At 34.6% G+C, this 13,887-nt stretch overlaps 1 protein-coding gene across 1 annotated transcript in view; it reads right to left on the bottom strand.

Moving 5' to 3' along the window:
* ELL2 (elongation factor for RNA polymerase II 2) overlaps positions 1 to 13,887 on the bottom strand; it is a 41,647-nt gene that overhangs the window by 13,738 nt on the left and 14,022 nt on the right. The window contains exons 3-7 of the mRNA XM_015831941.1: positions 12,019 to 12,140; positions 7,199 to 7,362; positions 5,030 to 5,289; positions 1,364 to 1,488; positions 1,152 to 1,245 (exon numbers count right to left, since the gene is read on the bottom strand). Coding sequence (XP_015687427.1) covers positions 1,152 to 1,245; positions 1,364 to 1,488; positions 5,030 to 5,289; positions 7,199 to 7,362; positions 12,019 to 12,140 — 765 coding nt within the window. The remainder of the gene's footprint in view (positions 1 to 1,151; positions 1,246 to 1,363; positions 1,489 to 5,029; positions 5,290 to 7,198; positions 7,363 to 12,018; positions 12,141 to 13,887) is intronic.

Genomic DNA, 13,887 nt, shown 5'->3' with positions numbered 1-13,887 from the left:
TTTTAGAAGAGGTTTGATGTAGGACCTGAGGAGTGAGTTCTTGTTTGTAAATAAATGGATGTTTAAGTCCCTTTTTCTTTCAATGGCTAGTTTCATATCCATTACCAAAGCTCTGTTTTAAGAATTTTCTGTGGGTTTATGGTCACAGCATAAAAGGAGCATCAAGAAGTTTTATTATCCAAATTCCAAAGTCTCTGAATCTGTCCTTCAGAAATTTGTCATGTATCTTGCTTAGGGATACTTTTATGAGGCATTTCATTTTCACAGAAACAGTCAAAAACAAAAGTATACAACACAGAGAAGGAACAAGGAATAAACTACCATAATCCTTCTGAAATATGATATGTTTCTTGGGTAGGTTCATTTCTCCCTATTATATTCTCATAACCATCAGCCTTTGGAAAGGATCTCAACTACTTTTTTCTTTTTTTAAATGTATTATATTAATGCCATCTTGGAAGGATTTGTATCCTCAAGCTCAAGATATAAACTAATAGCCCAAATTCATCTGCAAGAATACTTCAGAGATGTTGTGGTGAGGATGCTTATCTATGTGTTAAATTCTTATGGGATTACCAAATCTTGCAAATGATGTTTGTTGTGACACTTAAAATCTTATGAAATATTGCTATAGCCTCAGCAGGAGTAATATATTTGCAAATTTTATTCAGTTCTTCTAAGATACGAAATAGCCATTGGAAATTTCATTTTACTTTTTAAAATTAACATTTAAAGGAACTTAGTATTATTTCTATTGCACTGATTTCGATGAATTTTAATAGGTTTCCTTCAGCATGTACTGCTACAAAACCAATAATTTTCATCATTATATCAAAAAGAGAAATGCTACAGTCGGTATCCAGTGAAATTGATTTACAGATGTAAATGTTAATACTTTGAAAATATAACATATTTTTCTGTGCAGCCAAACTATTTCTGCTTCTTCTGTACTGCTGCCTATATTAGCTAGCAGCAGGTCTTTCAATCCAACCTATTCAACAGGACTATACACAAAAGATCCTAAGTGTAGATAAAGTCTCCATTACTTATGCATATATCTTCTCCAACTGATGTTTTCTTCCTCCACCCGTCAACTTTTGTCACGTATTATCTTATTACATGATATAGAATTAAAGTGACAAGGAAAATACCTGAGAAGGGGAAGCAGATGCAACCTCTTTGACAGTACTCAAAGGAGATCCCAAGTTACTGGTGCTGGTGGCATTCTGAGATGAATGTAGTTTTCTGTAAAGATTATCCACATTCAGTATTACGAAGAAAATCAAAATGCCCTAAACTAAATCAAGATTGTAAATTAATTTTTCTGGATGTCTACACAGGATGTGAAAGGGCTTGAACTTACCGAGAAAGTATTAATTCCAGTGACTGTCTATCTATTTCATTATATCCAGGCCAATCTTTTTGAACTTCCTTATAAACATATTCTTTCAAAGTGTAAGAGTTGTCCTTTGGATTCAGATTGGCTACCTACAGATTAAAGATACAAACACTTAAAATTAACTGCAAGATGAAGTATCTGAAAACATTACACTTAATATCTTGAAGTTTAATAAATTAATTTTATGGTTATTATGGTCCATAATTAAATATTTAATTGGTAAATTATTAAAACCATGTTCATCAGAAACATAGATTTCTAAAAAAAGAAGAAGAAGAAACATAAAATCCACTACTATAGTTTTAATATGTTTTTCAATAGAAAACCAGTACTAACAGAATAATAGAAAGAAGCCATTCTATTCTGGAAAATTACCTAACCTGAAAGGATTATTAAAATCTTTCCTATGAATGCTGGATTTAGATTTTAAACAAGAAGGCAACTCAACAGTGACTCTGCCTTATGAATTAAGTGAGCCTGGATTTCTGGCATAGTGGCTTAAACAACTTTAGCTTGTCATAGCGTGGAAGCAGTCCTTTAGCTTTCAGTGCTTCCTGCAAACTGTCATGGGATTCTTTACTCACTCTGGACCAAGGAGGGAGCTGGAATCTAATCCATTTGATCATTGAACAGCTGCTCCTTGTGAGTGAATTGCAAAAACAGAGGTTCCAGTAACCAGTGTTTCTCAACCTTGACAATTTTAAGGCATGTGGACTTCAACTCCCAGAATTCCACAGCCAGCATTGCCTTAAAATTGTCAAGGTTGAGAAACACTGCGAGTAAACAGTTCGCAAGTGGAATGTTTGGGGGATGAGGAATACCATGTTGTTCAAGTTTGAGGTGCACACATTTCTAGATTATTTTTGGCTTTGTAATCTTGGACAGTTAAAGAGAGTCTTCTCTTCAGTGGATAAGTATTTATTTTTGTGTGTGTTTTCTTTTTTGGGACTATTGCATCTTAGAGATGTATTAAATTAACCTTTGTTAAAATTTCTCAAAAAAGCAGGGCAACCAAAATGATATCAGAAAATTAATAATGGAAAAAACATCAGGCTTTCCTTTAATTATAAAAATAAAACTTTATGTTTTTGGTGAATCTGTAGTTTTAAACTTATAATTCATAATCTGAGGGAGATAGATGATATAGAAATAGGAAATATAAATAAGTAAGTAAATAAATAAATAAATATTTTTTTTTATGTGGACTTTGTCTTCCCATAGTACCTCTTGTCCTACTCTGATTGGATTGGTCTTGATTAGGAATATTATAATTAGTTCAGTCTGTGCATTGTGGACTGATTTAGTTTTAGACACTTTGGCTGACATCTGCTGGCAACTGCTGATAATTATAACATTACTTTACTTTTTTCCTGGCTTTATTTTCTTTTTATTTGCTGATCGTTTTAGAATGGCAGCATGTAAAGTATGATATATCAGAAAATCCTCCATTGAGTAGCCGCTAAAGGAGGAAGGGAAATGCCAGTTAAATCTATTTTAATTAAATTTTTGCGGAACTAGAAGCTACATTGCCTCATTCACATGACTTTAAACTGGATACCAAGTTTTCATCATTTGAAAGAAAGTTTGAAAAAATGGGCAAGATGGATAATTTTGTAAAACAAATGTCTGAAAAAATGAAATAAAATTCCCATCCGAATTTTACATAAAAGAAAAGAGTATTTTTTTTAAATTGAAGCACTGAAATGGAAAACTATCCCATTTCATTGGGAAAAATTAGAAGGGATAACTTTTACTTTTCAACAAGAAAGATTTTCATTAATACTGTTCAAAGGACTAGAGATTTTTTTTGAGGAATTTAAAGTAGATTAGGAAGAGACTCAAAAGGAAAACACAGAGAATATCGATATGAAATTTGACAAAAAAGCACAGGATGTACAAGATAATGAAAAAGACAATTTAGAACCTGGTGGTGCAAGCAGAGATTTATCTAACCATAGAATATACATACCCATTTTTTTTAAATTTGAATTTAACTTAGAATATAAATGGGGCAAATTCCCCTGACAAAAGGAAAAAATGTATTCCACTACATGAAGAAATTAAAATAAGATATAATTTGCTTACAAGGAACACATATTAGAAATAAAGACGCGAAATACTTGATCTATAACAATATGGGAGATAAATTAGTTTCGGTAACACCAAAAAACCCCAACAGAGTTGTTCTACCCCAATTAAAATCATAATTAATAATAACTGATATCAGTTATTTAATAATAACTGATCAAGACAGTAGATTTGTCAGGGTGGAAATTCAATTACAAGAATGTGAAAACTTTGTTTTGGGACTTTATAAACAACTTATGGAACAATTGATAAACCTTTCATATAGAATTGTTGCCTGATGGGTGACTGGAACAGTGCTGTTTTCTCCAGTTAGGAAGAGTTTTTTGTTCTCATACTTTTGTTCCCACATCAGGGAACAAAATTAAAAATTAAAAACACCCCAGGAAAATTACTAAATACTTTTTTTTATTTGATGGATATTTTACCTGATGGATGTTTCCCTGAAAATAAAACTGGGTCTTTTTTTTGCCTCCAAAAGAGGCACCAGGTCTTATTTTCGGGTGGTCTTTTATACTCACCTCCGGTACCGACAGCCCCACCCGGCCGGTCCACTTCTTCTGACCGAAGGAACAACTTCATTCTGCAGCTGCATTCTGCCCTGCATTTTGCAGTCAGAACCTTCCGGAAGGCCTATGCAGCTGAGTGCCGAGCTATGGATTCAATCCATAGGTCGGTTCTCAGCTGCAGTGGCCTTCTGGAAAGGCCCGTGAAATGCAGGCCTGACTGCCAGGTAAGTGGGTGAGGGGCGTGTGGGGCAGCTCCACCCCCACCCTACCTTGATTTTTAGGTGTGTGCCTAGAGCTTATTTTGGGGGTAGGGCTTATATTAGGCCCACCTCAAAAATCAAGCTAGGGCTTATTTTCAGAGTAGGCCTTACTTTCAGAGAAACACGGTAATATTAATAGAAATATGGAGACATAAAAAGGATAATTCTAGAGATTATAGTTATTTTTCAGGAAGATATCAATTATTCTCAAGAATAGATATGATATGGATTTCCAAAAAACCTGTTATTCAGGCTCTAAGTGAGGATTTTACCAAAGACTTTTTCTGATCACAACCTGGTGAATTTGGTTTTTAAAAAGAAACCCACAACTTTTAGATGGAAATTAAATGAAACATCATTATGAAAGGCTTGACAGTTAAAGATTGGAAAATGAAATTTTGTGTATTCCATTTATCTTATTGTAATGCATTCACTATCCTTTAATTCAGGGTATACAAATAATAGCAGAGTAAAAAAGGAAGAAAAGGGGATAAATAGCAAAAAAGAATCAAGATAGTTCAAAATATAGATATAATATGCCTGCAATGTCAAATCTTCAGTGCTATATGAATTGAATTTCAATATGCCCATAAGATAATTCAGGATGTAGACATAATATGCCTGCCATGTCAAATATTCAATGCTATATGGATGAATTTCAACATGCCCAAATTAAACCACAAACTCATTTTGATCTCAGCAAAATACCATTTTTGAACCAATCCATCATAATTTATAAAACAAAGGAGAAAGCAGAAGTGTAAATAAAATTTCACCTGCTGAAGAATAGCAGCAAGGGAATTCCTATCTTTTTGACTAACACCATCTTTTAATAAGCGGGCAAGAAGTTCTGGTTTCTTGTAAGTCTTCAGTGCCAATAAGTGAATTATTCTATCCTTATAAGGCCGCTGTGAAATACTGTTGTTTGTATGGGTTTTTCGTATTGTACTTGCAGGGTTGATGGGGGTAGACCTTTTCCTTTCAGGAACTGCATCTGGAATACTTTGTGGTGCTTTTCGAATTTGTACTCTTTTACCTACAAGCAATAAAAACAAAACTGTTTTTATATCTTTATACCTCAGACAAACCTGAAGTTTATTTCTCAACAAAATGCAGGAATATAGAGTTTTAAATATATTTAGAAATTATGAAGTTTACATGTTTAATTTATATAAATCATAAATTCACTTCATGACTCTCATTGCTCAAGTCAGAAATAATCATCTCTGATAATTTCAAGCACTATAATGTCTAACCAGCGACCAAACAGAATTGTGAAATTATATTCTTCAGTGACAGCAACATGTAATTGAGTGAAACAATCAAAAGCTATTTTTATTGGCCAAAACCTATGGGCTCCTAATAGTTCAATAGCGCTTCAAAAATAGTAATTTAAGAATGCATGAGCTAAATGCATGAGCTGAAGAAAAATGAGACACAATTTTCTGCTCCCTAATCTCTTAGAAATTCTTTAAGACAATCCACAATTGTCTTCTATTCTCAAAACACTGAGAATCAGAACAAAGAATGCCATTTAATCACTACCCTACCCTGAAAGTCTTAATGCAATTCTTGAAATATAATAAGTGAAAAAAACCACATTTTAATTCCCTTTTCACCAGGGAATTTGCCATTACCAGGGAGACAGGAAAAAAAGTGTGTCCCCTTCCCTAATCCATATTCTTACTTTCTCTTTAGTGAGTTTTTCAGCTTATATGCCAAAAAGAAAGGGAAGAGAGTAAGCAATAGAGCGTGTGCATAGTTCAGTAGTGGCAAACCTATGGCACGCGTGCCACAGGTGGCACTCAGAGCCTTCTCTGTGGGCACGTGTGCTGTCGCCCCAGCCCTGCCTCCCCCGTGGCCCCCTCACCAGCAGCCCCCCCCAGAGAGTTGCCCCCGAGGGCGGCCTGCATGGAGCAGCGTAGCCAATGACATGGTAGCTGGGCAGTGGGGACAAGACTCCGCCTTTGTGCCCCATCACACGCAGTTGATGGTGCGGGCAGAGGGCATGGCCGCCATGGCGCTGCTGGGCTGCCTGGACGATATGCGGCGGGCCATGGAGGCAGTGAATGGCCCTGCGGGTGGGCCGGGTGGAGCGGGCAGGACGGGGTGGAGCGGGGGGGCGGGACAGGGTTTTGGGCACTTGGTCTCTAAAAGGTTCGCCATTACTGGCATAGTTCATACTGTGGGAGCTGAAAACTTGTCACCTCATCTTTATCCTATTACAGAAGAACAGTAAGACAAAGTTATGTGATAGGAGAGAGGTGAACCATCACAAACTCAAGTTTTTCAGAGAAAATACCAGATGACCGTGGCTTCAAACAGCGATTTGAAAGTGGCTTTGAATTGTCAGTCTTTGTTGGAATTACAATTCAAGTAATACTATTTGACTATAGAAGAAATTAAAGACTGTTTAGGAATAGTATACTCAAAAAGTACTTACAAAATTGATACTATAATGTAGAAGAACAACAGATTTTTTTGGATAAAACAGAGAATAAGGCTGATCTGAATGGGGATTTGGACTTCAAAAAAAAAGGCAGATTAAAAAGTAACTTTGAAAAAGATGTTATGGATTTATGAAAAAGATGGCACAATGGATTTACAAATGAAGCCAGTTGATGACTGGATAAGTAAATAATTATTAATAATTACTTATTTAATATTAAATAATAGTATTAATTATTAATAATCATTAAAATAATAAAATATTTTAATAAATAATTAAAGGAGACATACAAATAGTACAACCGAAGAATGATCTGGAAAGCTTTCTTATATTGGATTTACAAAAGAAACATGTTAAACTACTGGAACTATTACTGAAAAGAGCAAAGAGAAAATGACAAAAAATCAACTTTATAGAAATTACAATATTTTGGGTATTAAATGGTACAATAATTAGAATTTAAGCAATCATAGAAATGAGAAAAATGCAGTCATACCTACATATGGTCCACCTGGTTTTATGACTTTTGTACTTCGATTACGAGACTCTTCTTCTGCCTGGGTCATACGTTCTCTGGTCATTTGGTAAGAATCATTTGTTGCACATACAGTAATTTTATCCTGTATAAATCCTAGGCAACTGAGCTGTGATGATCCAGTACTAAGTAATAAAGGAAGAAAACAATTTTATGTGCAACAAATATGCAAAATGAATTAACAACAATAATAATAAAGTTGGAAGGGACCTTGGAGGTCATCTAGTCCATCCCCTGTTCAGGCAGGAAACCCTATACCATTTCAGACAAATGGCTGTCCAGTCTCTTCTTAAAAACTTCCAGTATTGGAGCATTCACCACTGGTTCCACTGGAGCATTCACCACTGTTCCACTGGTTAATTGTTCTAACTATCAGGAAGTTTCTCCTTAGTTCTAGGTTGCTTCTCTCCTTGATTAGTTTCCATCTGTTGCTTCTTGTCCTGCCTTCAGGCGCTTTGGAGAATAGCTTGACTCCCTCTTCTTTGTGGCAGCCCCTGATATATTGGAACACTGCTATCATGTCACCCCTCGTCCTTCTCTTCATTAAACTAGACTTATCCAATTCCATCAATCTTTCCTTATATGTTTTGGCCTCCAGTCCCCTAATCATCTTTGTTGCTCTTCTCTGTACTCTTTCTAGAGTCTCAACATCTTTTTTACATCGTGGTGACCAAAATTGGATGCAGTATTCCAAGTGTGACCTTACCAAGCATTGTAAAGTGGTATTAATACTTCACGTGATCTTGATTCTATCCCTCTGTTAATGCAGCCTAGCACTGTGTTGGCTTTTTTGGCAGCTGCAGCACACTGCTGGCTCATATCTAAGTGATTGTCCACTAGAACTCCAAGATCCCTCTCATAATTACTACTATTGAGCAAGGTACCACCTATACTATACGTGTACATTTGGTTTTTCTTGCCTAAATGTAGAACCTTACTTTGCCCAATAACATTCAATGTCTTTCTATACATTTAATGGTAGTTATCAACTGTAAGGTACTATTCTGCTTTTTGCCAATAATATAGGAACATCTGTAAATTTCAGCAATCTTTAAAAATGTCTATATGGCTTTAACTGGAAAGTAATTAGCAATTAAATCAAATGAAGTAATTTGCTACCGATATTAAATGACATGAAATATAAAATGATTTGTGAAAGCAAATCCATATTACTGAAACCAATTTCACTTGGATAAGGCTTTTTAAAAAGTTATTCCTGTTGTTGACTATCAAGGAACTGGTATTCCTTTCTGAATCTGGAGGAACCATACACTGATTATGAATAACTACCATGTTATTCAGTGACATAATACTAAGTAATCATCACAATATTTTATGATGAAAAATCAAGACTTTGTTTTGGAACGTATTTTATTTTGTTTGTCCTTAAAAATAAACTAACTGAAGTATTGGCGAATACATAAGTACTGTATATCTATGCTATTATCTTCTCACTGTTATCTTCAAGGCTTATTTTTTAATTTTTTAATCTACTTGCAACTGTATTTCATCTCAAGCATTTGGAAAGAAGATGTACATTAATAATGTTTAAATAAATAAATAAGCCTTTTTCACAAATGCTTGTCACAGATATTTATTTTTGCCTGATCTTTTCCAGAGCGCTGGTGAAATTATTTTGGCTTTGGTTAAAGAACTGATTTCATATTTCTAATTATACATTTCAATCTTAAAAATACTAATTTCTTTAAAGGATGCTTATGACTTACATCCTCCATACTCTAATAGCAGTATTTATATTGCTTCAAGTCAAGTAATTTTCTGTACAAAATAACTGTTGAAAGATGGCAATGTGAAGCTTAAAGAGTGATTTAGTTCAAAGGAGATTAAGTCAATTAGATTTTTGATTATAATAAAATCTTCATATTATAGTGAGGCATTAAAGCAGGCATGTCAATCTCTCGACATCACGTGACATCACGCAATGTATTAGGACTTTTTCCCCATTGCTGGCAATGGGGTGGGCATGGTTTTGGCATGACACATCCGGCCCACGGGCCAGCAGTTTGAAATGCCTGCATTAAAGGAAATAAAAAGCCTAGGAATTATTTTAGAAAGACTGGAAAGTGATTTGAAGTTTTGATAGATTTTCTTATGCTTACGACTTTTGCAGCCTCAAACATTATTGCAGCTTTGCGTAATAAATGCAGAAGAGGAGGCTTCAATGATACAAGAGGCTCTCTTGTGGGCTGTTTTATTTTTTTCCAAAACCTCTCCTATCAAGGAACCTAGAGCAGGAGAACTGCTCTGCTGCTTGTGTCTCAGATTCTGCTAGAATACCATAAAAATGACAGTAACTTGCTGATCATGTAAAAATTAAGGAAGGTGAAACTTGTTTGATCCTCGGATGCAATATCACCAAGAAATACCAGGGTAGATAAAACAAAAACCCTGATAACGGTAAACAATTTCTATACTGTTCCCAATAAATCTACATGGGTGTATGCATAAGAGTTGAATTTGATTCACAGTAGACCACCTTATCTTCTACTAGAATTCATTTAGGCAGATGGGGGAGAGAGAAAAAAAGTGACACAACTTGATTCTTCTGCTTTTTTCTGGATTAGATATGTCCTTTCTTGTGCAATTCTCTACCTTGCTCGAATCTATTTAAATCTAAAAGCAGAAGTCCCCAACCTTTTGGGCATCAGGGACCAGTTTCTTGGAGAGAGGTTTTTCCGTGGACCAGAGGGGGAGTGGTTTTGTGTGCTGCCTGCATCCCATGGATGGGGCTTTGCTTGTTTGTGCTGCCCTGGTTGCTGGCATGCTGCGGCCCGGTATTGGTCCACGGACCAGAGGTTGGGGACCACTGATCTAAAGGATAAACCTTTTATGCTTATCCTTTATTAACTCTCAAATCTCTTTATTTGACCCACCCTAGGGCTTGTGACTACTTTGGAGTTCTTTGGCTCTTTTGTTTTTAACTGTCATTCCTTCATAGACTATTTCTTCATACACATACTGAATTATAACTACTAGTATTCCTTGATTTGATGACTATTCAGAGTTACAATGGTCTCAGAAATGGTGCTTTATGGCCCTTAAAGTACTTCTGGCTGTTGTCAAATGCCTCCCCCAGTCATATGATTCAGGCACTTGTTAATAGGCTCACATTTATGATTGGTTGCAGCAATTTGTGGTTTAAAAAAAGCCCATTTGGGAAAATGCTTTAGCACTAGTAAGACTGCATGATTCACTTAATGACCACACGATTCAGAGTTATGACAGTGTGATTCTCTTAATGACTACTATAAAAACAGTTGTAAAATTGGGTCTGGTCACCTGGGTGCCTCAGCTTATGACTGTCACAACTTACAACTGAAATTCTGGTCCCAACTGTGATTGTAACTCAACTATTGTAACCTGTACAATAGTGATAACACATACATCATTTTTTTCAGAATTAATTTCATAATTAGCTCATAATATATTATTTCTACTGATTAGCTCTGGCTAGAAGGTCCCAACGTAGAATAGTAAAGTCAGTCAGAAGAGGGCAGGCACTTTAACCTTTAGTAAGAGTTTATGTTTAAGCAGTATTTTGGGGGAAAAGAATAGGTCATTTTTTTATTTGTTTCAGCATTTGTCTGTTGTTTTGGACTATATGGAAATTATCAGGACATATTTTCCTCAACCTGTTATTTTTCTGTTAGAAGAGCTGCAGAAGAAATATTTCAAGAATGTATTACTGTGAAATCCCTGAAGTGATCTGGCAGGATATAAAGATCTACCATTCTTTACTTTCATCCCATCCTACCCCTACATTCTAATCTTTTCTGATTCCAGTCACAAGGTGGTTTAGATTTAATCATGTTCCCTTTAAATCTCCTATTCAAGTTAAATCTCAGTTTTGAATATTAGATCTTGGACTCTAGTGTTAATATAATAACTATATTTTTACTTTGCTTCCTGCATCAAGTTAGGTAGTCTAGTACATCTTTCTTTGAATTAAAGGTATTGAAAGGGATAGGAATAGTATTAGATGAGCAAAATGCAATGAATCTTCCTTTTTAAATACATTTTAGGTACATAACAAAGGGTTTCATCTAACAGAAATAATGCCTTCATCTATAAAAGTATCTTTCAGAAACAAATACTACATATGAATTTTACAACTTTTACATTTTTTTTCTGAAGCTATGTAAACCAACTAACTTACTGTGTTAGCTTTTAATTTTGTTGTATTTGCTTATATATTTGTTCCTTCCTTTCTATCTCTTTTTTTATTATCAATGTTCTGATTGTTCATCTTAGTAAAAATTCCTGGATTCCAAAAAAAGGTAGTCTGTTACCATCAAAATTAAGAACCATAGCATTTTCTCTCAATTTCCAGATGTTTTTAAGTATACATTTAATGTATGTAACATACACACACACACATACGTTTGATCATATAATTATTTCATCCATTTCTACAAGGCTGAGAAATAAAATAGTTCTTTCTCATTGTGAATGTCAGCAATGTGTGTACTGTTACAAATGGAAGAAATTCCAAAGTAGACAATATAATTTGTCATATATACACAACAAAGGAGGACCAGAGGTAGAACTGGCATTTTCTACAGACAGAATAATGGGATCTAAATAAGATGATTTCTTTAACTGTATTTTTCAAAAGACTACAACAATTTTAGAACTAGGGTTTACACTTCGTATTTGCTGTGTTGAATTCTTTTTCAACTGTTCATTGCAACAAGGCTACAGACACCAGCAACAATTAAACAAAACAATTTCACTTTTATTCCCATTAGTAAATCCTTTACCTTGAAACAGTTTGCTGGACACAGTCAAAGCTTCCCTGAGGATTATCTTTGCCAACATTTGACAGATAGAAATCAAAGGTATGGACTTCATTTGGGACATCAGTTTTGGGAATCTTTACAAGCTGAAGCACAAACAAATACAAATATTTATCTATAATGCTATAATTATGAAACTAAGCAGATACTTTTTCATATTTACAACTAATTTACAATTAGCACTAATAGGATTCTGATATAATAAATGAAACTTTAGTCTGCCATTGACATATCCATTGAGCCCAAGAAAGAAATGGAATTTAATTCAAACATTTAATATTTAAATTCAACAAATTGTCTTTGGGGGTATAAAACTTCTAACAGTATTATTTTTACATTTAGAAATATTGTAAGCAAACTGCCTCTTCCACTGAGAAAACTTAGAACAAATAATTCAAGCAATTTTGTTGACTCTTATCCCNCTTATCCCTGAAGATACCAAACATTACAGTAGTCCTAGAGCCTGCTTTTTCATAAGGATATGTTTGCAGCATATTTCCTTCTCTTCTGTTGATGGACAAAAAATAATAATCAGATACCATAACAAGTCAGTCCTATTTGTAACGTATTGCAAAAATTTGAGAGATGACGAGAATATAAGGCACTGTTGCCAGAACCTTTTATTACTTCTCATCCAGACATCATTATGCCCAAATAGGAGAAATTAAGTTGGCTGATAACATCATATAATATCTTATGTCAGATCTCTGGATAAATTCTTACATTTGATTTATGGAGATATCAAGCAATACAGGGAATCCAAGCCAAAGCTGCTACTCCTGCACCACCCTCCATAACCCATCCTTTTAAATATGTGCATACGTATCAGTAAGCAATGCCCCTCACAAAAATCTTAAAAAAAATATATCCAGAATATCATGCTGAATTTTTTTAAAATACCAAATGTATTGCTCTTCGTTTCAGCATAAATTATTCCACAGAGAGGCCAACAAATTTTTCTAATCTAAAACCACTCCCTTAATCAAAGTAAGAATCAACCAAGAATAAGTTGGCAGACACCAGTCAATTATATTGCTGAGACAGAAGAAAATGCCTGTATATTACTTCATGGTTTACTTGACAAGAACTGAATGGGTGTAAGATACCATTGTTTATGAAACCTATGTGAAATAGTTGTCTCAAAGAAGGCAAATGATAAGCAGTAGGCTGAGGTAAGCAATACCTATGTGTTTCATAAGCTTGATCTGCATCCTAAGCTAGAGTACTGCATTCAGTGTCTGAAAGTTTTGTTGAACTACTAGAGTTCAAGTAATAAATGACTGTGAATCTATGTAGTTGGCTTCTATACATATTTATATAGGGAGGGGATTTTCCTCAATAATATAGAACACACTTTATATACCTAAAAGAAAAATTCCTATCTTTAGCATATTCAGGTAATATTGAGAAAAGCCTGTCTGAGAAACTGCTCCTGCTGATCCTAAGATAAGTAGCTATGAGTAATCTATGTTTGGGGTGGGAGCGTTGCATACACAAAGAAAGAAATGATCTGCTATAAATATATTTTCCAAAGGTTTCCATAAAGAAATGTTCTCAGAAGAGCATTAGTTGCAATTATAGATAATACTCTTTACTGTTCTATTATACACAAAAAAGAACAGCTGAAATGACAAAAAACTAAGCATATTTGCATATGATTATGATTGACAGCACAATATGGTTCCAGATTTGATACGTGAATATCAACAGCGCAATGCAGCATCAACAATCCATATAGCAAGAGCAGAGAAATTGCAGTGTGAACTTGTTTATAAAAATAAAGAACTGAAATTTAACATGTTGAATAGGTAACATTTTAAAAGTCTTTAAACT

This window comes from Protobothrops mucrosquamatus, unplaced genomic scaffold (genome assembly GCF_001527695.2).
Source record: "Protobothrops mucrosquamatus isolate PMUCROS unplaced genomic scaffold, P.Mucros_1.0 scaffold_290, whole genome shotgun sequence".
In the NCBI taxonomy this organism is placed as follows: domain Eukaryota; kingdom Metazoa; phylum Chordata; class Lepidosauria; order Squamata; family Viperidae; genus Protobothrops; species Protobothrops mucrosquamatus.
This window is presented reverse-complemented; position numbering and strand designations above follow the sequence as displayed.